Source organism: Buteo buteo, chromosome 2, assembly GCF_964188355.1.
Source record: "Buteo buteo chromosome 2, bButBut1.hap1.1, whole genome shotgun sequence".
NCBI lineage: Eukaryota > Metazoa > Chordata > Aves > Accipitriformes > Accipitridae > Buteo > Buteo buteo.
The window spans coordinates 15466987-15490263 of record NC_134172.1 but is presented as its reverse complement, the minus strand read 5'-3'; the positions used below and the strand labels follow the sequence as shown (position 1 = coordinate 15490263).

The following is a 23277-nucleotide window of genomic DNA, read 5'->3' as shown; positions in this document are numbered from 1 at the left end:
AGACATTACTGGAATTCATGAAACTCATGGAATGATAGAGTTTGGCCAATTCCAGCAAAAATCCTCTCATGCAAGCCCTTCTTGCTTCTTTCCTCCTCCTTCCTCCTCCTGCAAGCTATCAGCAAAGAAGAACATGGTTGTTGTTACTTTCAGTCTCAATCCCACAAATATTTTTTTTTAGGATCTCTGTAAGACTCTTTGGTTTACTACTTGGTCTCCTTCCCATGATTCAGTGCAACTTGGAAAGTGGTCTGTTTAAAGAGTATTCCCCTGTGAGAGACTGAAAGAGTTCATGTCTCAGCCATTGTGGTGGGGCAAGTTCTGCTTAAAGACAAACGCTGCACAGCCAGGAGCCAAGGTGAAAAGCCCATCAGCTCAGACACCAGCAACAGGAGGGGGAGGGCGTGCTGGAGGGTCCAGCTCCCTGTTCTGATCAGCTGTTCTGGTACAAAGATCAAACAATGGACACGTCTGCAGGGAAGGAGAAGTTACTCCACAAACGACCCCCAAGCCCAAAGGCTCGCCAACTGCTCATTAACCTGACGAGTTCAGGTGCCCACCCAAAGGAGGGGCAAGGATGATAAAAGGACACACACTGAAGCCCCGGGTGCACAAGCCCACCAGGACTGGACCCCTCGGCTGGCTGAACCAACGCTGGACCCAGGACCAGTGAAATCTTTCTCTCTTCCTTTTTCTCTCTCTATCTTCTTCTCTCTTTTCTTTTCCTTTTCCACAATCCCTACACCTCATCCGTTTCAAGATATAAACCGCTGACCGAGTCTGAGGCTAAGCGTGGATCCAGCTGCCCCTGGGCCCTTCTCTGAGGAGGAGTCTGGAAAGCAAGGGGGTCTGCTCGGAACCTCGTGACCCAACCGGAGGGATCTCCTTATTCCCTGAATTGATGTATATGGTTACATGGTTTACAGAAGTAGTCTTATGCCAATTCCTGTTGTGAGAAACCCTGCCATCTACTACCACACCTCCCCAGTTCTGTTTGCTTCTGTCATGAATAAAATCTTTAACTGATTGTTTGGTGTCGTTTCACCTTAATTTAGCCCAAGGGAATTTCGAATTAAACACGACTCCCTGGTCTGTCCAGTCTGGGTCGTGCCAGCCCCTCCAACAGCAATGAGTCGAAAGCCGTATGAATTAAATGCAACAAACAATAATCAGTCCTAGCATTATTACCTTTTCAGCATTCCATGCTGTTACAGGCATAGAAACCCTATATGACAGAGATAGTCTACTTCCTTTTGTCTCTTTCCTTACAAATACAAACTTATAATTGTTCACAAGTGTCAATAATATAGTTTAGGAAAAAAAAAAAGCAAACAGTGGATTCTTTAATATTAAAAAAAACCCTCAACAAGTATAAAAGTCACAAGACTGAAAACATTAAACTTTTTATATCATTACTGCATACCTTGTCTGAGTCATGGTTGATCATTTTGACATCAAGTAAGGATTTGATGGTTTTTGTCAGTTCCTTCTCATTCATTTGCGTACTATCCTGAAGCTCCTTGTAACTGACAGTTTCACTGTTGTTGAAGGCAAGCAACACTGCCATTTGGTATGTTGTGACCATGGCTACATAAGGTTTGCACAAATAATTCATTTTTACTTCACCTGTAATGATACAAGTAGTATTTTATAAACTGATGGAATGTGCTGAAAAGTCACCTGAAGTCTAACTACTAGAGCTCCTCATACATTTCCAGACATTCAGTTCATACCTAAGTATGCATTTAACACTTGAAATGGGAAGATGAAAACTGATGTTGTGAATTTACAAATATAGAATGTGGTCTGCAAGACAAAATCCTGATTAACTACAGATACTAGAACAATAGTGTTTTCATTAAAAAAGGAAACCTACAGTGTTGAATTTGAATAATGCAATATAATTTATAGTAATAAAAAAAGGAAATTCCAAATAGCCTCAACACATTACAATACATAAACTTCAATTAGTAATAGCTTACACAGAATCACAGAATAGTGATTACAGGGAAGTTGTTCCAAGTAAAGATTTAAAACCAAAATAAAAGATCTGTCATTAAAAATTTTTCACAATATTCTTATAGTCTTTAAATTCCCCTGAAATTTAAAAAAATTAGAAAAAAAAAAAGAGAGGAAAAAAAGCACTGAAGAAATCTGCCTGAAAACAGATTTAGATTTTCTGTGTGAAGGTGAGTGTGTGTTAACAGCAACCTTCTTTTATCAGAACTAAACTTTCATTACATTATATTGTTATATGCTAGCCTGGTTTTCAGCTCCATGCAATATGTTGTGGTGCTCAGCCATTAAAGCCTGATACTGAAAGCACTTGAAATAAAATACAATTGACTGATATTACTAAACTAAGCTACAATTGTATATATATCTTCTAAGATTTTTTTAATATATATTTCTATATAGTAAATATAACCATAAGTAAATATATATATGTATTTATTTAGATACATATCTGAGTAAAATAGTATAATATGCATTTTTAAAATTATTTAATATTCAGCTAAGAGACCTCTGATACTACAGAAACAATTTATCCTGGTTTTGGCTGGGACAGAGTTAATTTTCTTTCTAGTAGCTGGTATAGTGCTATGTTTCGGATTTAGTACGAGAAGAATGGTGATAACACACTGATGTTTTCAGTTGTTGCTAAGTAGTGTTTAGGCTAAGACAAGGATTTTTCAGCTTCTAATGCCCAGCCAGCAAGAAGGCTGGAGGGGCACAAGAAGGTGGGAGGGGACACAGCCAGGACAGCTGACCCAAACTGGCCAAAGGGATATTCCCTACCGTGTGACGTCATGCCCAGTATATAAACTGCGGGGAGTTGGCCTGGGGGGGGATCACTGCTCAGGAACTAACTGTGCATCACTTGTTCTGCATATTCCAATTCTTTTATTATTGTTATTATTGCCATTTTATTATTATTATTATAATTATTATTTTCCTCTTTTCTGTCCTACTAAACTGTTCTTATCTCAACCCACGAGTTTTATTTTCCACGCCCCCCCCCCACCCCCCCCCCCCAATTCTCTCCCCATCCCACTGGGTGGGGGGGAAGTGAGTGAGCAGCTGCGTAGTGCTCAGTTGCTGGCTGGGGTTAAACCACAACACAATTCCAGGGCAATTGTTATTAACTCAGCAGTTCTACAGTGCTATTTTGTAGTTAAGAATGTACAACCCTAGTTTTACTTGGATTTAATAAATCACAGAAAACATGTGCAAGTTTACAAAACTTAAATTTTGGAAATACTAAGCAGAAAATATTAAGTTAATTTATAATGCAGAATAAGTCAGCTGACTTTAGAGTCAGAACATTATGTTGCATATAAAGTCTGTTGCCATCTGAAAAGGACTTTTAACAAATAACTGTCAGTTGTATAGAGCATAAGTTTAGCAAAGCATTTATTTTTACCTGTACAAAGATAATGTAACCAAGTAAGCTTCCTTCCACTAAAATGCTGACTGTAAAATAATTCAAACTGCAAAACAAAATTAACTTCAATTAGTCACACTACTTAAAATAGTTTATTATCACACTACCACCCCAGTGTAGAAATACTGGTTTTACGTTCACCATTTTGGATGCAAACATTGCAGATCAATTCATGACAGCATCTTCCTTTAGAAGATAGGTGATGACTGAACATCAGCCATTTACTGAACTACTTGAACATATTAACATACTTGATGACTAAATCAAAAAGACTGGTGACACATTCATACTCTCAAAGCATAAAATACTGTAGTTAAACAGTGTTCCAAAGTATCAACTCTACTGAATTTAAAAGAATTTCTAGGAGGTTTTAGCAATCAATCTTGTTAGGTTTTATTATTCTGTTCCTTACAATTCCATATAAAAACATGTCTATTTTTAGTTTTTCACCTTGGTGAAATCATTCTATATTCTAAGGCTTTGATTTCCTATTTAAAATCAATTCAGAAAATCCATTTTATTGATTTTTTTTTTTTTTAAACAACATCCTTCAGAAAACCATAAACTTTTAGTTAACAAGTATTGCCCTTAGTCAGCTACACATTGACTTTCATGACAAATCTCATCATATATTCCTGAACATTTTTTAGGGGGAATTCCAAAAGACAAAGCTTGAAAGTGGGCACAGTTTTTGCCACCATCCAGTTTGGGTTTCAGGCTAGACACAACTACATAGTATGCAAACATCTCAGAATCAATACGTGGCTACAGATCCTCACATTTCTGTTGAAACCTTCCAAAACCTATGTTCACAAAGAAGCACACAATTATGATTAAGTAACATTTCAAAGTTGTGCTGACACCCAAAAAGTGAAGCATCCCCTCAAAATCAGTATTTTAAAAACCTTATATGCAAAACTAGCACTAGTGGTAAAGCTAATTTCGTCCTTCTTTTTTTGATTTTTAGATGAATTTCTTGTCACTATGAGAAGTGCTACATCAATCATTCTGCAAAGTTTTTTTCCTGATATTTAAATTATACAGACACACAAATATATAGCAGAACAGGAATATGAAAAAAAAATTACCTCTAAACAAGAAAAGGCCTTAAAAACAACTTAAAAAATCCTCTCTTCTTTAAGAAACAAAGTTTTTGGTTTTGTGCAAGTGAAAATTAGCTATGCAGTTTGAAATCTGGCACTAAAGTGCACAAGTCTGGCTACTGTAAATGAGACTACTTTCCACAAGACTCTAGGAATGCAATTCCTAGAAGATTCTTTCAAAGCTATATTTATGTACATTTAAATGCCATTTTCACCAAAGGAGAATAAGAAAAGGAAGGGCATAAATGACCCATGAACTGTGATAAGAAAAATGAAATTTATAGAAAAGCAGCAAAATCATCTTATTCTCATATTGTATATAATTCATCAATCCTGCCATTCCTGGAAACTAGGAAGCAATGGAGAGAGAATGAGAAAAAGCCCTAGGAAACAAAAGGAAGCACTGGATGTTGAAGAACAATTAAAAATATTCTAGAATCTAAATCTAGAATCTAAAAAACCTTTTGAGGACATGGCTTCCACCTTATTTATTTTGTGGGCTAAACCAATACAGAAAAGATACTCTGACAAGAAGGAAAAGAATAATTTCTCCAAAGACTAAGTGGAATTTTATGGTAAGGGTTGTAAAAATCAAGATTTTATTTTAACATATGTAATGTAAGAGTCTGATCATTTTGCTTGTAAGGAGAACTATAAAAATGGGGATTTTTAGTAGCATTTTAGTAGCTATGGCATTCTCTTGTACGTCCTCTGAAAATAACTGAAATTTCACTGAAAATCCAGCAGAAAAATTAAAATAGAACTCTGACCTTTATCCTATGTATTAGCCCTATAGCCAAGAAGAACAAATCAGACTGCATATATTGGCAAGGGCCTGCTAAACTTTAGTTTTAGTATTTAAGCTTTTTTTTTTTTTTTTTAAGACAAAAATTCAGAAGTTTTGCTCTCATACTTCCCATCTGAAAGAAACAAGAAATTGTGGCTTGCAGACTAATCCTAATTTAAGGTCTAACTGCTTTCTGGTAATGAGAAAAACAGATTTAAAGAATCTTTCCTTAAAATGGGATCAAACCTCCCTAAACCCCACATAGCCAACACTGTGTACACATCAGTTTGGCTCACTCTGATTTGGTCTGGCAACTCTGATTAACATCGAAGGAAAATATAAAAAGGGGGACTTTTGACCTCTACGAATCAGGTGTTTCTCTACCCACAAGCTTACATAGTGTGAAAACCAGTATTTGTACACCATGCAAATAAATATATATTTATAGGAAGCTCCAGCAGTCTTGGAGCCTGAAAAAGCTGCTAAACAATTTGCCCAGTTACAGAGATATTCCCACAGTTTGCAGTGCAACTGCAAAATGTTTTTTTCTTTCTGAATCCCAGTCAGAATCCTGAGAGAACTCTCTCTTCATGGGTCAAATGATCAAATTTGACAGTAAAGGCAGACATGGTCAATTTTTCAAAGACTCCCCAAGGTCATGTTCTGTTTCCTCGGGGAATTATGAGTATAATTTACAGCATTAAGTCTAACTAGGTGACACATGAAAACATTTGCTCCTTTAAACTGGCAAAAAAGTGAAGTTAGGCAAGCAACCCAGCTCTGAGGTGCTTCTGAAATGCAAGTCCGTAACAGTTTTCCGACTAAGGCACGACTGACAATACTCCTATTTTAAGCCCACAAAGAACAGCAAAATGTCATCAATCACTTTCTGTGGATTCCATAGCATGGGTTGGAAACTATTATATTACTAAAACCAGGTGCCACTTCACACAGCAGAAATAAAAGCAGAATAAATAGTTCTGATACTTAGCAGTAGTACATGAAAAAGCTCCTTCACTGCAGAAACAGACATTTGCCATTATAATTTACATCAGATAGCTATTTAAGGTATAAAAATTGCTTAAAAAAATCTGTTATATCAAATAACATTAAATTTTTGTTGCCTAAAATGTACTTCACCATTAAATACACTTCAGCAAGGATCAACACACACATTCTGTATTTTAACACAAACAGTGTACAGGCAACATTTAGAACACAATAATACAATCAAAAGTAATAAAACATTCCACCTCTACAAAGCAGAAATAATCACATAAAAAAGAGAATATCTGGCCAAAGTAAAACCTTTACTGCTTTGAGAATTCATAAATTTAGCTTCAATGAAGTTTGCACGAGGCTTGATTTTGAATGGCTACTATGAAATACAGGACAAGAAACCTGTATCTGTGTTTTAATCTGCTATAAATCTGTCCAGATTTAATATTAGAAACAAAATCTTCTTTTATCTAAATATTAGGAATGGGTTTGAAAGCTAAGAATCAACGCAGTTCATTTGATTGTATTTATTAGTATCTCCCTCATCAATCACTAAGTGTAGAAGAGAGACGTCAAAAATAAAGCTATGCAAATACATACATAAATTTGGTATGTCATTTGGGTGACTCTTCCAAATTTCGTATGGATGGGAAACAGGATAGCCATGATTTACAAACAAAATTAAACAGCTCAGGTTTTTCTCTGTTAGAGTGATGATCTTTTATTTGGAGTTGTTTTACAATTTCCACATGTTTACGAGAAGCTTCCTACTAACCTACCATCTGTACACTTTTTTCCAGTTCCTGAGGAATTGCAAATGTAGAAGAAGGAGCCTGAGTTAGAGGCCATGCACCAGCCTAAAGGTATCAGGAAAAATAAAAGCATGAACATTTTCATACAACATATATATTAAGAAAAAATAACACTATTAAACAGAGCTATAGTGTCTACTATGCCAGAAGACATTCAATTTACACCAGAAGTTTTACTGCTCATTTTTTACTGCTAATTATGCATGTCTCACTAAGGTATCAATTCAAGACAAGAACACAAGGCATTTTACATCACTATTGTTTAGAGTGCTAGCGGGTTAATTTTAAAAAGAAACACAAGGAAAATAAATTATTCCATAATGATCACAAGGTATAAGTTTCCATATGAGAAGTATTCATAGTTAGAAAAGTTGTTCACTTGTTATCAAACCATAAAAATTAATTAAGTACAAATAACTCAATAGTAATAAACATACATTAGTACCTGTAGAACATATATCTGAAAACTAATTCCCAAATCTATAATCGTGTCCTGGTTTTTGATAAAGTTGTTGAATTTATTGTTGAGATCAGCACTAACACTCATGTCTGTATACATTCGATGGAGCTTGCTGGTAAATTCATAACCACAGGCTTGCTGTGAAGAAATATTATAACAGGTTTCACAGTGAAAACAGTACTTATTATATAAATTACGCACATTCACTACTGAAATATGAAAATCTAGTCAGCAGAAGCGTTGTTATAATTTTTACAGAGAACACTAGTTACAACAGAAAACAAACATTATAAAAGAAAATTATCACACTCAGTTTCACTTTCTGTACATTGATTCGTATGAACAATGTTATTTTATAAAATTGAAAGATAGAGCTAGTTTATGAAAGTTCTTGGTACTTCTAGAATGTAAATATGAATTATTTGAACATACTTAATAAAACTACCCAAAAGTTCATAAAAATCTCAAATGCCTAGGTGATACTTGGCCATATAGCTTTCATAGACTACTAAGAAATTAGTTTTTCCTTTCAGCTATTGGAAACAGGATCTGATTGCCAAGTTATCTCTAGCACCCTCTGCTGCTCCCTCTCAACATTACAAAGTCCTGTTTATTCTGCATTAGAAGAATATTACATTACCTTTAGTTTATTAATCATGGCTTCTTCAGAATCCATAGACATAGACAAACCATGAATTAATCTTTTTGCCAACATTCTGGCATAGAACTGCATAAAAAAAATCAGATATGAGGATTTTTAAAAGCATAACCACGTTCTTCATGTATACTTTAAATGTAACATTTTAACATTTATTGAATATCAAAAGTTACCTTTTGGAATACATCTTTGTCATCAATGTATTTGAAAACAGTAATGAAGCTTGTAAGTTTGTCTTCTACTTCGTTCTCTGTCATTCCTTTTGCTGATTTCTTCAGCAAGTTGTCACAGTACTTGGCCAGCTCAAGTTAAAAAAAGAAAAAACAAATCCAAACCTACTTGTCAAGCTTGAGAACAAATGTATGCCAAGGTATTCCAAACTTCTACACAAATGTTAAAGCATGAAGTAAGTCACAGTCTGCAGTCTTATGTTCTATTACAAGGGCTCTATTCATAGGTAAACAATACATACTACATCCAAAGAAAATACAAATTCTTTATGAAAAATTACAACTGCACCGATTTTGAACACCCACAAAATGTGTGTGCAGCTTAAGTTATTTATTACTACTGAAATACACACCTGAGGCTGACTCAGTGTGAGAAATGGATAATCATGTGATGGACCCTATGCCAATTCATTTGACAGTTATAAAAAAGTATTACTACTTTCTACAATAATATACATCACTTACCAACTCAGGTGCTTTGCAGATCGACTTGGGCTCCCTATAGTTAACTACTGATGTCAAAGCCTACACAGGAACATAAAGAAAGAAATGTAACTAACTTAAAACTTTTATGAAATTTGAAGAAATCAAAAACATGTTCAGGGCAAAGACCATCCAAGACCCTACGAAACTGAACTACACAAAAGGGGATCAAAAAAGAAACAATGAATAAAAGGGTTTGAATTACTGCTCTGTGAGAATTTGTGTGTTGAACATTTTTAAGTTGAGATTTAAGTAAAAGTGGAAAGAGTAGAGGAAGAGAAGTTAATTGCAGAAAGCAGGAGAACAAATTAAGTTCTGATTAGAAACTTAAATGTAAAAGTATGAAGATTTTGGTATACAGCAATATGTATGGTCCAAAAGTATAGATGGGAAGAAACTGAGGAATAATTGCAGATAAAGCAGATTTGAGCAGCAGCACATCAGCAGCATGTATCTTGAGCTGAAAAACATACATGGTGTGCTCACAACAGTAAGAAAGGAAAGATCTTTTGGTTGTTGGATTTTTTGATAGACTAAAGACGAGAAAAAAAGATTGTTGAAAATGGAAATTCAAAGCAATGCAGTACAAAAAATATGGTACCTGAACAAAACCTGAATATGATGAAAAAGAAAAGGAAGGAGATAATGGCAGTTTAGAATTGTAAACAAAGATATCAGAATCATGAAGATTAGTTTCTAAACTACATTATCACATTTAAATTAACATTTTAAACTAATACTGAACCAAAAATATTGCATGACCATAGTTCCTAGAAATGATAGTTCTATGGAAGGAAAACGTTATTATTATAAGGAAGAAATAACAAGCAACTCTTTCATACAATGCCTCAACTTTCCAATACTTGATAACAGGTCCCTAGAATCCCTGTGAGAAAGGAATGCATGGCTTGACAAGAAATATGAAACCCTTTGAAGCTTAGAACACTCTTTTACAATAATACCAGAGGCAACAATGGCAGTTTTGATATCTACCATGAAAAATTGACGAGGGATTAAGATTTTAAATATTTATTGTAATAAAGACTGCTGAAGTGAAGAATTCATGTATTTAAGGAAAAAGTACATTGTCTATGTGCCAGCAGATGTAGTTGTCAATCTCATTATTACTCCACCTTCTGGTACAGGACAGTAATTGCAATTGAGACAGAAATGTATTAAGGTACTGAAATAAGTATTTGTTTTAAAATACTAAATAATTATTTTCTCAATGTCACGAGTACAGATGAGTAACTACTATTTATATTATTACTGGTATCTTCATCACTATGTCCTTCCAGATTAACCTTGGCTGAAAATTGTCAAAGCTTAGACTATGACCCTAACTACAAACTACAATTACTGTAAACACCACAAAAGAGCAATGAAACGTATGCATGCATTCTATGACAGGAAATTATAGATAGGAAAGTAGTTAAGTGCACTCTCTAGTAAAAAGATACAAGGATATATGGGAAAGACTGAGAAATTAACAAACGGATTAGATAAAATGTCCTTTTTTTTTTTTTTAGGAGGAGTCACCTAATCCCTCAAGAGCCCAGGCATGTTTTGCAGAATTTAGTAATAATAATAACAATAATAATAATAATAAAGTTAGTTGTTGTTGTTGCTGTTGTTGTTATTATTATTATCATCATTAAAATTTATAGCAATTAGAACTGTTATCTTAAATCCCTTCATGGCTATGCATTTCAAAGAAAAGAGCAGCAAGTCTCTTTCCCTAAACAGGCTTATTTAACTTCAAGTGCAGTTCTCTCCTGGAAAAAGTTAGCTGTTGTGACAGTGATTGACGTAATGAAGTAATGTAACTTTCCAGATATTCTTTGTAGTCAACTTGAAAAATCTAAACAAAGCTTCTATGTAAGTAATACTATCAGCAATCAGAGTTTAAACATTATGGCAGCAAGTAAATTCATGTTCAAACGCATGTCAGTTACCAAACTTCCACAAACCCACAATTTCTCTATTTATCATCTGCCCTTAAATTTACATTAAATGCGTCAACTCCTCTTTGTGTTTTGAATTATGATGAAAAGAAAGGTCTTTCTTTCAGAAAAAACATTTAAGTATTAAAGTGGTTTCCTTTGTACATATCTTTTCCTCTAACACTGGACTGTCTTTTGTTCCACTGCATTTCTAAACTAGAAAAACTGCACAAGAACTCTATCTTTGAACATATGTTGATGCCCTGAAGAATTTTGTCAACCTGAAACACGGTCCCGCATTTTGTCTTCCAATGCTTTTTTTACTTAAGTAAAAGTTACCTTGTCAAGAGCACTCATAAAGTGTTGATCACCATTCAAAACAGTGTTGATGAGTTGAACAAATTTACTATGTACCTCCAAAACTGACTCCACAAACTGAGTTGGCATCTAAAAAAGGTAGATAAAACAGAAAGCAAGTTAATGAGGAAAGTAGTACTATCTACACACAGACATACCTACATAAGTTGTACATTTTTTCCTAATTATTCTTTTTTATAAAAGTTAAAATCATAGTGATTAAGTCTTTGAGAGGATTGATTCTGTATTGTACTCTTACACTACTGTGCTTGAGCATGTTTTGGAAATAGTCTATGGCTACATTTACAGTCCTGCTATCAAACAGACACTTGAGTTTATACTGCTCTCATGCTATCTAATCTTTTCTCTCATATCCTAAAATCCTTTATTAGCCCTTTCAAAAATCATTATGCTAACATGTAAATACAGCGATCAAGCCAATAAGCTACTGAAATAAGTAAGCTGCTGCTTCTCCTACACGCTGACTTCAGAGAGTGAAAATCCAGATAAACCCTTTGAATTTTCCTGCATAGGACAGTTAGGGATCAAATTTAGTGCACCACATTTCAGCATAACATTTTGTACAGAAATGACTAAAATGAATTAGAGAAGTCCTTATGTAGACAAACTGGCATGCAGTAATGCAACACTGTGCAATGCACTGGCCGCATCACAGCTCCCGAAGTGCATTCCAGGTCACGCAGTAAAAATGTTTTGATGACAAAGTACTTAATCCACACAGTGGAGCAAGTATTTCACATTTTGAGTTTATCTATGTAGGGTTGTGAATTTTCATCACCCTCATGGCTCTGCATTCACTTCCCTGTGTAAACACTACTAGTTTGAAAGAATAAGCTCAACAAACTTATAAATACTTTGAAAGCAAACTGTACTACTGAAGACTTCAGCCCATTTTCAGTATGCACGCAGGAGTTACGGAAGTGTAAGCACTCCTGTGCAGTCAATAAAAGAGTGAATTTACAACAGTTGGTGTCTATGTATTATTATAGACAGAAACACTGTATGGCTAAAGTCACCATCCTAAAGTGAGCACACATCTAGATAGCAAGATGTATACATGTACAAATATAATGCCAAATAAAAGCTTGTTTGTTTGTTTCTGAACAGCAATGCTAGAGGAACAAAAATGGAATTGATGAATTTAAATACATATGAACTAAAAAAAGTTTAACACGCTTTAGTAAAATAATTAAGCTACAGTATTTTCAGAAATTACATGAAAATATGAGACTACAAAGCTATTAGTGAAAAAACCACACTGAAATCAGGACAGAATGTCAAGTCCTTACAAATAACATATAATTAAACTAAAAGGAATCATTGGTTCCTAATGTACCAGAACAGCAAATGCTACTGACTTAGAGAAATTCAGGAAAAAAATACATACATGGAACAAAAGGACCTACTTGCCATGACAGCATTAAACAAACAACAATGAGAAATATCTAGCTGTAGTTGTTTCTGGTTAGATCACAACAATCAACTCTCAGGATAGATATGTGTTGCACAGCTAAGCGTGCTGATTAGAAGTTACAATTTATCTGTAATGTTTCAAACCAATTTCATATAGACAAAATTAAAAAAACAGAATAGAGTAAAAAAGAAAAGGGTAAACATTTCATCAGGAATGTTAATCAAATAGGTAATTTCAGCTGCCTGAGGAAACTCACATTTTCCTGAGAAAGATTGCTGGTTGCTCTAAGGCCCTCATCATGGATATGGTTTTGTAGTTCCTGAATCATATGAGGTAAACCACTTGACACAGCACGAAGTAGAGTATACATATTTGCCATGTCTGCAACAGAGATACATTTTTATAGAATATGCTTAGAAACGCTAAAAATCAACACTTAATATAGTATCATAATTTCACACAGAACTTTTCAAAGACCGAAACAAGACCAACTGTTTTGAAAAAAAAATTCAACATACACTGGATCACTGACAAAAGAAAAAGAGGAAAGAGTAGGGCTAATAGCAGTATTTACTGAGCACTGCCATTGTGACTACCTCACTCTTCCAATATTTCTTATTTAGGAGAGACTCCGAGAGGAGAGGTGGGCTAGTATGGAAAAGTATTGTGTCAGTTTATTTTAATCCTTGGCCTCCCTAAATCTCCCTTAGCAGCAGCTGACTAAAATCAGTTTAGATATCTTCTTGACTTTTTGTTTTCCTCCAGTGGTGGCTTGAAATTTTTCTGAGGTTAGAAAAGCTGTAAATAAGCAACCGCAATTTTTATGGTTTTGGGGTTTTTTTTGCAAAAAAAGGATCCAAGCTCTGACCAAATTTGCAAAACTCTGAAAACTGAACACTATTATTAGATACAATTTAAGTTTGACTCTGAAAAATAATTTGTTTCACATAATAGATACCATCTTCCACGCAAGAATAAGCACTCTTTCAAGGGTAAGAGGCATGTAGTCATCAAGAAGTATAATTTTTTTAGTCAGGCAGGGAATATAACTATAAGAACATCTGCTTCTGTAAAAAAGATTTGGGAAGAGAAGTCACGAAAGATTCAGGACAATAAAAAGTGGCTGTGAAAAGAAGCCAAAATATTTTATAATCCTGACCTGTCAAATGATGATGAAGAAATCTGTAAAGACAGAGCCATTGGTTTACAAATGAAAACACAAGCATAGAATATGATCAATTCTACAGGACACAGGACTTCAGTGTGTTTTTAAGCCGACTAAGACAAGGAAAGAGAAAAGAGTATTGGCTGAAAGAAGAATTGTTAACAGTAAAAAGAAGGTTTTGACTATATATTTGGAAGAATGAAAATGAATTACATGGTAAAAGAAAAATGTCATTCAGGGTTTAATTGGGCTTTCTAGATGAGCAACATGTATTAGTTGAAAATGCTTAAGTGCATAGAAGGTCATTGAATAAAGACAGTAAATTGTAATGCTAAATGAATACAACAAAAACCACTTCATGCTTTTTGTGACCATTGAGACTTACCACTTCTTTTCTCTTGTCTGATAATATTGTGACATTCTGCATGTAGAAACTGTAAGTGATCAGCTACCATTCTCTGTTGGCATTCATGAATCACTTTGCCATATGAGCTGGGATGCAAGTATTTCCGACACCGCATTTCTTCATCTTTTAATCTACCTAAAACCTACAGACAAGTTTTTACAGTGAGAGCTGATGAAATACTAACAACCATTATAGAACTGTGAATATACTACAGTATATGTATGTAGAACGAGAGACACGAGTAAGTAACAAAGTTAAAAAAGAACTTGTCTGGGATGCTGAAAAATTAAATTTGCTCTTTTGAATCAGGCTGTTGCTGAATTAATATAATCTTCTACTCCGAGTACTGACTAGGCTCAGTCACTACTAGATGTCTAATACCACTTGGTAGTTCTCAAAATTTCTTCTTCCCTTCAATTTTGTGACCAGTCTTCCCCAATTTCTCCTACCATACTTCTTATTCCTTCTGAGAAAGTTTTACCACAATACCTAATTATATAAGAATCACTTCACTGTTCCAAACCCATCTGCTTGTACGTAAACATCTGCTCAAAAGGTACAGGAGTACATCTGAGCTATTAATAAAAAGTCTCTTTATAACTTCAATGAAGGAAATAGGCATTATCATAAAGTCAGTCATATGAATACTGACATAAAAGTCCTTATAACCAGTGAATATGAGGTGACCCTAGGGATAGTAGTGCAGCAGCAGACTGCTAATGATAGACAAAGTTAATCTGCATTTGTTTTGGTTTAATTGAAGTCTTAGCCTGTCCCTGAATTTCATCTCACGTGTGCAACCATTAGCTTATGCTCATTATTTAAAAGCAATCTCACCGCCTTCTCCTCGACTCTTCTATCTTTTTAGCGTGGACAGTACAGCACTGAGGACTGACTCCTAATCTTGTATTAATCTTTGCTTTATCAAGCAAGGTTTAAGAATTACAAGTAATTTAACCACAACCTGACTTCACACACCACAAAGCAAAACAAAAGAAAATCCACCTCAGAATATGTAATTTTTAACAATGTCCTGTAACAACTCTACCATATAGTCTTCTCTAACCATTGTATTGTTAAAACTCATTTTATGCTACTACAAACAGAAGGAAAACAAGGAAGTGAGGAAGCAATACTGATCAACCTGATACGTGTTTTGGTATTTGTCTTTTTTTCATCTTTTTTTTTTTTTTACTTTTCATGCAATTGATTTATCATTTATTATGAAATGCTTTAAAGCCGACGGTCCACCCATAGGCAAGGTTTGTAGTTTGTATTCAGATTAACCATGACACCAAAAAGCATAGTTTAAACCGCATGAAAGCATACAACAAAGAACAACCATGGGAACAGTATAGGAAAACATGTATTACAATTATCAGTAAATTGATAGTATTAGATTTTAGTTATTGCATGTGTACAGAAGAATCTCTTACCTTCTCCATGTATTGTGAGCAATTTGACTCTTGCAATAAATTTGAAGCTTCTTGTTTATAATACTCCCCTGTTTCATTCAGAAAAGGACACTCAAAAATTTCCTGATAAAACTAAAAGGGAGAATTTTTTTTTAAAGGACAAATAACACATATACTAGTTTAACATTCAAAATTAAAAACACGAATCAGAATATCTACCTTTAGGGGGAATTTTTTCTTATACTGTTCAACATGAACAAAGGAGTTAATAACCCCGTGGATTACTTTCTGGTTTGGGTCTTCTCCACAGCGATCACTGAAATAGGCAAAGCAAACATTCATGAGAATGTAGCTATCTAGTGTAACTCATCTGATAGTCGAATGAAATAATATTGGATGAAAACATTTTCCAGTAAATTCCTCTGCTTAAATTGGCAAAATGAAGATTAATCTTAAAATTAAAATGTACTTTTCTTTCTCTCCCATACATTTAAATTGTTGAAATAACAATTCATAAACTATTCAAAAGCATTTACAGGTCATGAAATTTCCAAGTGTTTGCTAAGGATGTAAGTATTCCAAATTACATATTCTAAGCAAGTACTTTAAAAGTTACAATAAGTTCCATCTTATATCTGTAGCCTTTATCAAATAGACTACTTTCACACTCCTGCCCCTGCCCCAAAAAATAATTTTTGCCAACATCACATCAAGTAGCATGCTATTTTCTTTTCTGAATATCTACTATGCAACATATAGATGTCAAGTTGAACAAATAACAGACATGGCGCATTGTCACAATTTTTAATCATACTTTGGAAAAGGAAAGCCTTGTTTTCCAGTCAAGTTCTTGGCTTCAAATGAGCAAGTTCAAGTGAAGAAAATATTACTTTTTAGTCCCATTCAGTTGAAAACAGAAGTAATTAAAACAAGTGTTTTGCATGCTAAAAACATTAGTGTTCACTCCTTTGCAAAGACTGGGAATAACAGACCCACACTCAGAGCAGCAGAGACTTTCTTAAAACATGAACTGTTCTAAAAAAAAGACCATCTTTCACATACACTTTACAAAGAAGTAAAAACTTTCCCTTCACTCCAAAGGTGTTAAACAGAACTAAAATATGATTTATAAAAGTATATTTACACTTAAGCATCAGCAATTGTAATTTCAAAGGTTTTCCTTTTTTAAATATATATGTATACACGTATATATGTATATAGAATAAGAACTTTTACTTTACCCAGATTACACTGAAAAGACAAAATGAGTTCTCTGTTAGAAACTTACGTTGGTATAGGTGAGTCATTTACATGAGTAATTTAAAAAAAATTAAAACGTAAAAAAAAAAGTAAAGCCAGCAAAAATACCTCAAATCCAAACATTACCATATACCCATCTAGGCTGGGGTGGAATGGGGGAGGAATAATTTTGCTAATTTCATTCATTTTGGTTTGGAATTGATAAAAGCTCCAGAGGATGCCCATAAGCTAGGGAAGTTTACCGGGACAGCCGCACCAGCAGTCATCATATTACATACACCAGACCATATTCATATGTTCACAACACTGTTAATTATGTGTATTGCTTCTAAATACCACTGTGTCCTAAGATCTGGAAACTTAAGCTCACAATGGGTAGGAGGAACTAGCTCTCTAACAGATTACAAGTAGTCACTGCATGGTTTCTGTAGCTTTGTCACCCGTAACAAATGAGCTGACCTAACAGGTAACTGCTCCAGCAGGGACGGTCTGATTATTTTTTTTTTCCCCTGGGAGACAGAAAAGTTTCCTCTGGTTCTGGTAGCTGAACAAATGGAATAAATCTGGGTACATGTAATGCATTCTTGCCAACGACCCTCTGCTGGGTCTGGTTATACGACGGCAGAGGCAGCAGCAGTTCACAGAAGGGAAGAACTGTAACACCAGACCAGGGCCCGGACCCAGCTGCACCCCGGAGGGGCTCAGGACCACGGTAAGCTGCAGGACACGTGCAGCCTGTGAACACAGCACCACGTCATGGAGTGCAGGAAGCTGCATAACTACAAGTTGAGCATATTACAAGGCAGGGCTCTGTCAAGAGACAGTCCAGTCCGCCTCTAGCACGCCGGGTTCTGGACCTGGAAAGATACCGGTGACACTGTGGCAGCATCTTGTGACACAAACACAAGAAGCATTACTGTAGTGACAGATGACGACCCAGCTCCCCCCTGCTCGGTTCACAGGCCACTTCACAGACCTCAGCCCACACAGACACGGGAGGAGAGGGAGCAGCAAAGGTCAGGCTCAGGGGATGCGAAGGTCAGCGTATCATTAAGAAAAAGCTGTAACAGTACAGGAGGCAGATGCTCTGTGGAAGAGCTGTAAGGGAGGAGACAGGCTTTCGAAGCACAGGCCAGATGGCAGGAATGCAACAGACGAAAACAACACAACATAGAACCAGCCTTGCCTGCCTTCTGGGTAGCTGGTAGTACACAACAAAAAGAAAGAATTTAAATCCACTTCTGAATACTGAGGTAGCGAGGATGCAGTTGCCAATGAAATAATGTTTGGAACAACTGCCAGGATCACGTAAGGTTTTTTTGTTTGTTTGTTTTTATATAAGATGCCCACACTTACAGAATTTTTAGTAGCTTAACATAGGTTTCCTCACTGGGCGAGTATTATACATTTACAGCAAAGTTGTCACGAAATTTATTGACAGAACTGTGTTATGAACTTCATCATGAACCTATCTGAAAAGCTATGCTATTTCCAAGATAAATAGCATATGTCACAAAACTATCATTCTTTCCACTTTGGCAGCATCTTCAGGTTGTTATTTACACCAATGGCACTCCACTCCCAAGAATTTGTAACACAAATGGTTAGTTTCAACAAAATTTGACAGACATTTCAGAAGTTTCGAGGATGATTTTCATGAAAGTTGTAGTAGTAAGAGTATTTGCCACACTAAAATGAGAGAAATTGGTGACCCCACTAGGGTGGAAGTCTATTAGGTGCATATTTTCCTTCTTGGCAGTAGTCAGCAAGCAATATGGATGCATACAGCTACAGAGCTGCTGCTGTACGTTTGAAGCAGAGACGTCACTGGACATCTTGGGAGTGTAGAAGGCAATGATGATGCTTGGTGGGGCATCTGGACAAAAAGATAAAGCACTAGAAACACAAGTTCCACTAATTCTGCTGCTGCTGAGTTTCTTTTTTTCAAAAGAAATGAAGAAAACTACAGAACACAAGCTCAAGGACTTTGTGCTGTTTTATATTAACTCCATCTTGTTCCTATCTTAAGACTAAAGCTAACAGTGGAAGTTTAACATGTATTGTCCAGTGTACTACTATAGCCCCATAGAACATATTTAAAGTTTAAGGTACAAGAATAAATATTGTATTCATTAAAAGAAGATTCCATCATTCAAAAGAAGTGCTCTGCTGTGTCAGACCAATTAACTACAGAATTCATTGTGAAATAAAGAGCCTGTTTCAAACACTTTTTAAGAAGTTATTAACTTCTAATAGCTTTCCTTTCAAACAAATTACATAAATAATGTATCAGCTTAGGCAGGAATAGGTTCGGTTAGTTAGAAAGTGTTAGTTATCTTTAGTAGAGAAGCCTCTCCTGGTTAGTCTGTACTAATCACACTGTCATTTGAGATAGCACCTGAATAATTTCCAAATTATTTCTGTTTAAGAATTTCATAGATGAATTTTCTCACAATTCGAGATCTTGTCGGCTTCCTGTTGTGTTGAAACAAAAATGCGTAAGTTGATATTCAGCTTGCCTTGTAGGAGGAGTGCTTGGGCTAGAGGGAGGGGGAAGAAAGTGTGTTATATTCAGAACTCTGTATTAAGAGGAGTGCAGTCAGACAAGACAGGCTTAAGTGATTTAACAATTCTCTGCTGTTCACGGTGGGTAATCCTGCTCCCTTTTGCTCAGCCACAGGCCTCTGTATCCCTCTTGCATTGCTTTGGCACTCATCTAATTCTTTGCTAAACCGACTCATCATGCCAAACTGGAGAAATATTAGCCAGGATGGTTTTCTGTCATATTAGCAGTTGAGTTGGTTCACTAACGGACTAGATGAGCACCAAATTCAGCGCAAGAAAGACAGTAAGAGCACAGCCCGCTCCTTTTTGGCATCAGCAAACTCTTAGATCAGTTTAGCCATCTTGTTCAGCTGAACCACAAGTCACTACTTGTACTTCTTTTTCATGTGCCAAAAAAGTTTAGTTAATTTTAACGTATAGTGTATTGCACAAGTTTATAGCTTCTAAAAAGTAGATGTGCTCAAGATTTTAGTCAGAAGTCTTTTTTAAAATTCCAGTTAAATACATTGATAAAATGAAACCTGACAGCAAAATTTGTGCCTCTGCTCCCCCTACCTTCGCCAGCACAGTAATAAACATACTTTTATATGCAACCAGTTGACTACAATGTTATCGATTCCACATATTGTTGCATACTATGCAAAATCTTCCAGTTATAAGAAGTTCAACTGTCCCATCTATTTAAATTTTATTTTTTTTTAAAACATTTTAATAAATTGAACCATGCACACACTTATGTACTACACTTAAGAGGGACATCTAATGAAGGGGTTTCTGAATATATACATGTATTAGTAATTTTATTAAATTTTTTAGGTAATAAACTTCCCATGCATATTCTTGTACCTCTGATAGGTGTAACTTATTGATATCCACTTCTTCAAAGGCACTGTTTAATCCCTGAATTGCTGAACTCAATGCTAAAAGACATTTAGCAGCTATTTGCAGCAAAGTCTTTAAAATTGTCTCTTACAAACCATATTGACCACTGGAATAATAGCAAAGAACAGCAAAAAGCCTATAGCTACATGCAAAGGCCATCCTCAGAATATCCATAGCAAGCCCTACATTTCATGATACCATGACAAACAGCTATAATAAGTTCTCTGTTATATAGTTCATTACATGATAGGCAGATCACAAATTGGCTGGAACAAACTTAATACATATTGTTGGATGTGTATTTTGAGAAACAGAGTTGAATTAACTTCTCTGAGATCACACAGAAGAATCGTTAATAACAGAGGGGAAAAAAATACAGACCCAAATTAGAGGCAATGACTCAAGTTTTATTTAAAACTTTCCAAATGGTTTAATAACAAAGAACATCAACTTGTTACAGTCTCAAGATCTAACGCCACACGGAGCCAGTGAGAGTCTAGATCTAAATACCCTTGTGAGGTTTGCAGTCAGCCTCAAGGTAAATACATACCATTACTTTTAAGAGGCATCAGATGGCTGTTGAGAAAGGTTTTAACACAGATTTCCTGTCCCACCCACCAGTGAAATATACAGATTGACTAAAAAGAGTCTTCAGTGTCACTGTGCTTAATGTAACAAAGCATTTTCTTCACCATGAGTCAGGGAATCTTCATTTAGTAAAAATAAATTGTGATAGTAAACATATGGATAAAGCAGCATTAGCACGGGTTACAAAGGAAGCATGGTTCAACAACTGAAAGCAAATAAATACTTCGTGGCTTCAGAAATACCATGAGAGGGACATCATGTCAGTTACTTAGTCATCAGAAATTTAATTCAGGAAGGAAAAATAAAATTATAATATTAAAATCAGTTTTTTAATGCTTTTTGGCTGACTAAGTGCATGTCCAAGACACCTCAATCAGCCAAAGTACCTCACTCTTTCAGTTTACCTACACCAGCTGAGTCACTTGAGTCAGGCACGCAATCACATCAAAAAAAACCCAGTCATTAAGCAGTTCCAGAGCTACCCTATACAGTGGTAAAAGTGTAGAAACTGATGGAACTTACACACAGGTTCTGCAGTACATTTCAACATTTCTGTTTATTCATAATTAAAAGGATCCTTTAGGAGTTAAATAGCATAAAGCTTTTAACCCCAAACTTAAAAAGCCCCAAGTCCTGCAACTACCAGGGTCTTCATTTAAAAGTAACAAAGATATTCAGAAATAAAATAATAAATTCCCTCAAAGTGAAAAAAAAAAATTAAAAAAAATTTCCATTTTGTTCAAGTAAAGCACCAAGAATGTTAAGTGAAGTCACTCCTTGGAACAACAGAAACCCAGAAGCTTAGTCTTCCTGGCAGATAAGCAAGAATTGTTTTGGGTCTCATACAAAGCAACATAGGTTTTTCTGGCTTGGGCAAATCCTTGCATAAGTCCTGGTCCTTATTTTTACTGACGGCACAGAAGCCAGAACCAGTCAGCATCAGGTGGAGAAAAAGGCAAAAGGCATCCTATGAGACCTGGGGAATTACCCTAACTACTCCCCAATCCCATTGATAAGAAGGGTTGCTGAAACAGAAAAGATCACTACCCTTAGATTACAGTGAATCAACTGTTTTCTTTTCACAAGTCTTTTTCCACATATGCAAACCACAAATCTGTAGCTACAATGAGAAAAACTGATAGAACATCATAATCAGGTAAGAAGCTACTTTCAAAAAAAAACATAGAAGAATTTGGTCAAAGTCCCCAGACTTCTCAAAGTAAAAAAGTGCAATACCCCCACGTTGTGTAAAAGCAAAAAATAATCAAGCACTCACTTTTTTATTTCTCGGAGGAGCATCCGAATAAGGATGGACTGCAGTGGCTCAATCATTAATTTTCTCCACATATCAAGAGCTAGCTGTCAGGACACAATACAAGTTTATATCAACAAAAAATACAAAAAACCCACCCCAAAACAAAACCAAGGATGACACAATTCCCCATTCAGAATTTTAAAAGTTAAATTTTTAGATGCCCTCTTCTTTCTCCTTTTTAAATTCTATTGTTTGCCCCCCTGCCCCCTCAATTTGTCAATATATAAATATATTATTTTATCATTTTTCTTCTAGAACATCTGACTGCATTCAGATGAATATGACACAGACCTGTACACTAACAGTGTCAGACATAGAATTTCTAGCCAGGCAGTGTCTGAATGCATGCTTCCCAGTCCGCTTGCTTCCTAAACATCTAATAGGACTGATTTGTTCCTTGGTTCCAGTCTGTCAAGGATTCTCAAATGCATACAAGGACCCTAAACATGCTGGTTATGAGGGCAAGTTTTAAGTGTACATACAAACAAAACATCTGCATAGTAATAGGTAAGTAAGATTCCTCTCTGAGGTGTTTGAATGTGTACAGACACCAGAATTTCTAAAAATTATAGCAAAATAAGCCTCAGCTGACAAAAGGGAAAGTCTCTTGGCCGATTTGTCAGACTTAAAGATACAGAACCCTTATATCCAACACATAGAGAACATCTCCAAACTAAGATGCGTACAGCTTGAGCAAAGTAACTGGCAAGCTAATATTTGACTTAAATGGAATTCAAATCTTCTTCATATTAGGGATAGGTCACCCTATTCCTAATATATCATTAGAGGGATCAGTCAAATGGACTCAAATATCTCAAACTCTTGTGGGTGAAGTAATTGCTCCCAAAACATACCATTTTAAAAAACACAACTACAAGTATTCAAAGGAGTTTTTAGACGTAAGTCAAAACCAGATTTAAAGCCCAAAGCGGATAATGTGATCCCTCAAATGGGGGGGGAATAACCACA

At 35.5% G+C, this 23277-nt stretch overlaps 1 protein-coding gene across 5 annotated transcripts in view; it reads right to left on the bottom strand.

The window, feature by feature from the left end:
• Positions 1–23277, bottom strand: part of CUL2 (cullin 2) — a 55087-nt gene that overhangs the window by 8390 nt on the left and 23420 nt on the right. For 4 of the 5 annotated variants that reach the window (XM_075046048.1, XM_075046037.1, XM_075046027.1 and 1 more), the window contains exons 6-19: positions 22270–22352; positions 19412–19498; positions 15918–16014; positions 15720–15830; positions 14263–14425; positions 12969–13093; positions 11260–11367; positions 8960–9019; positions 8438–8566; positions 8247–8333; positions 7592–7744; positions 7114–7191; positions 3425–3491; positions 1424–1626 (exon numbers count right to left, since the gene is read on the bottom strand). In XM_075046048.1, the coding sequence (XP_074902149.1) occupies positions 1424–1626; positions 3425–3491; positions 7114–7191; positions 7592–7744; positions 8247–8333; positions 8438–8566; positions 8960–9019; positions 11260–11367; positions 12969–13093; positions 14263–14425; positions 15720–15830; positions 15918–16014; positions 19412–19498; positions 22270–22352 (1551 nt within the window). The remainder of the gene's footprint in view (positions 1–1423; positions 1627–3424; positions 3492–7113; positions 7192–7591; positions 7745–8246; positions 8334–8437; positions 8567–8959; positions 9020–11259; positions 11368–12968; positions 13094–14262; positions 14426–15719; positions 15831–15917; positions 16015–19411; positions 19499–22269; positions 22353–23277) is intronic. The other variant, XM_075046069.1, reaches the window with a different exon arrangement.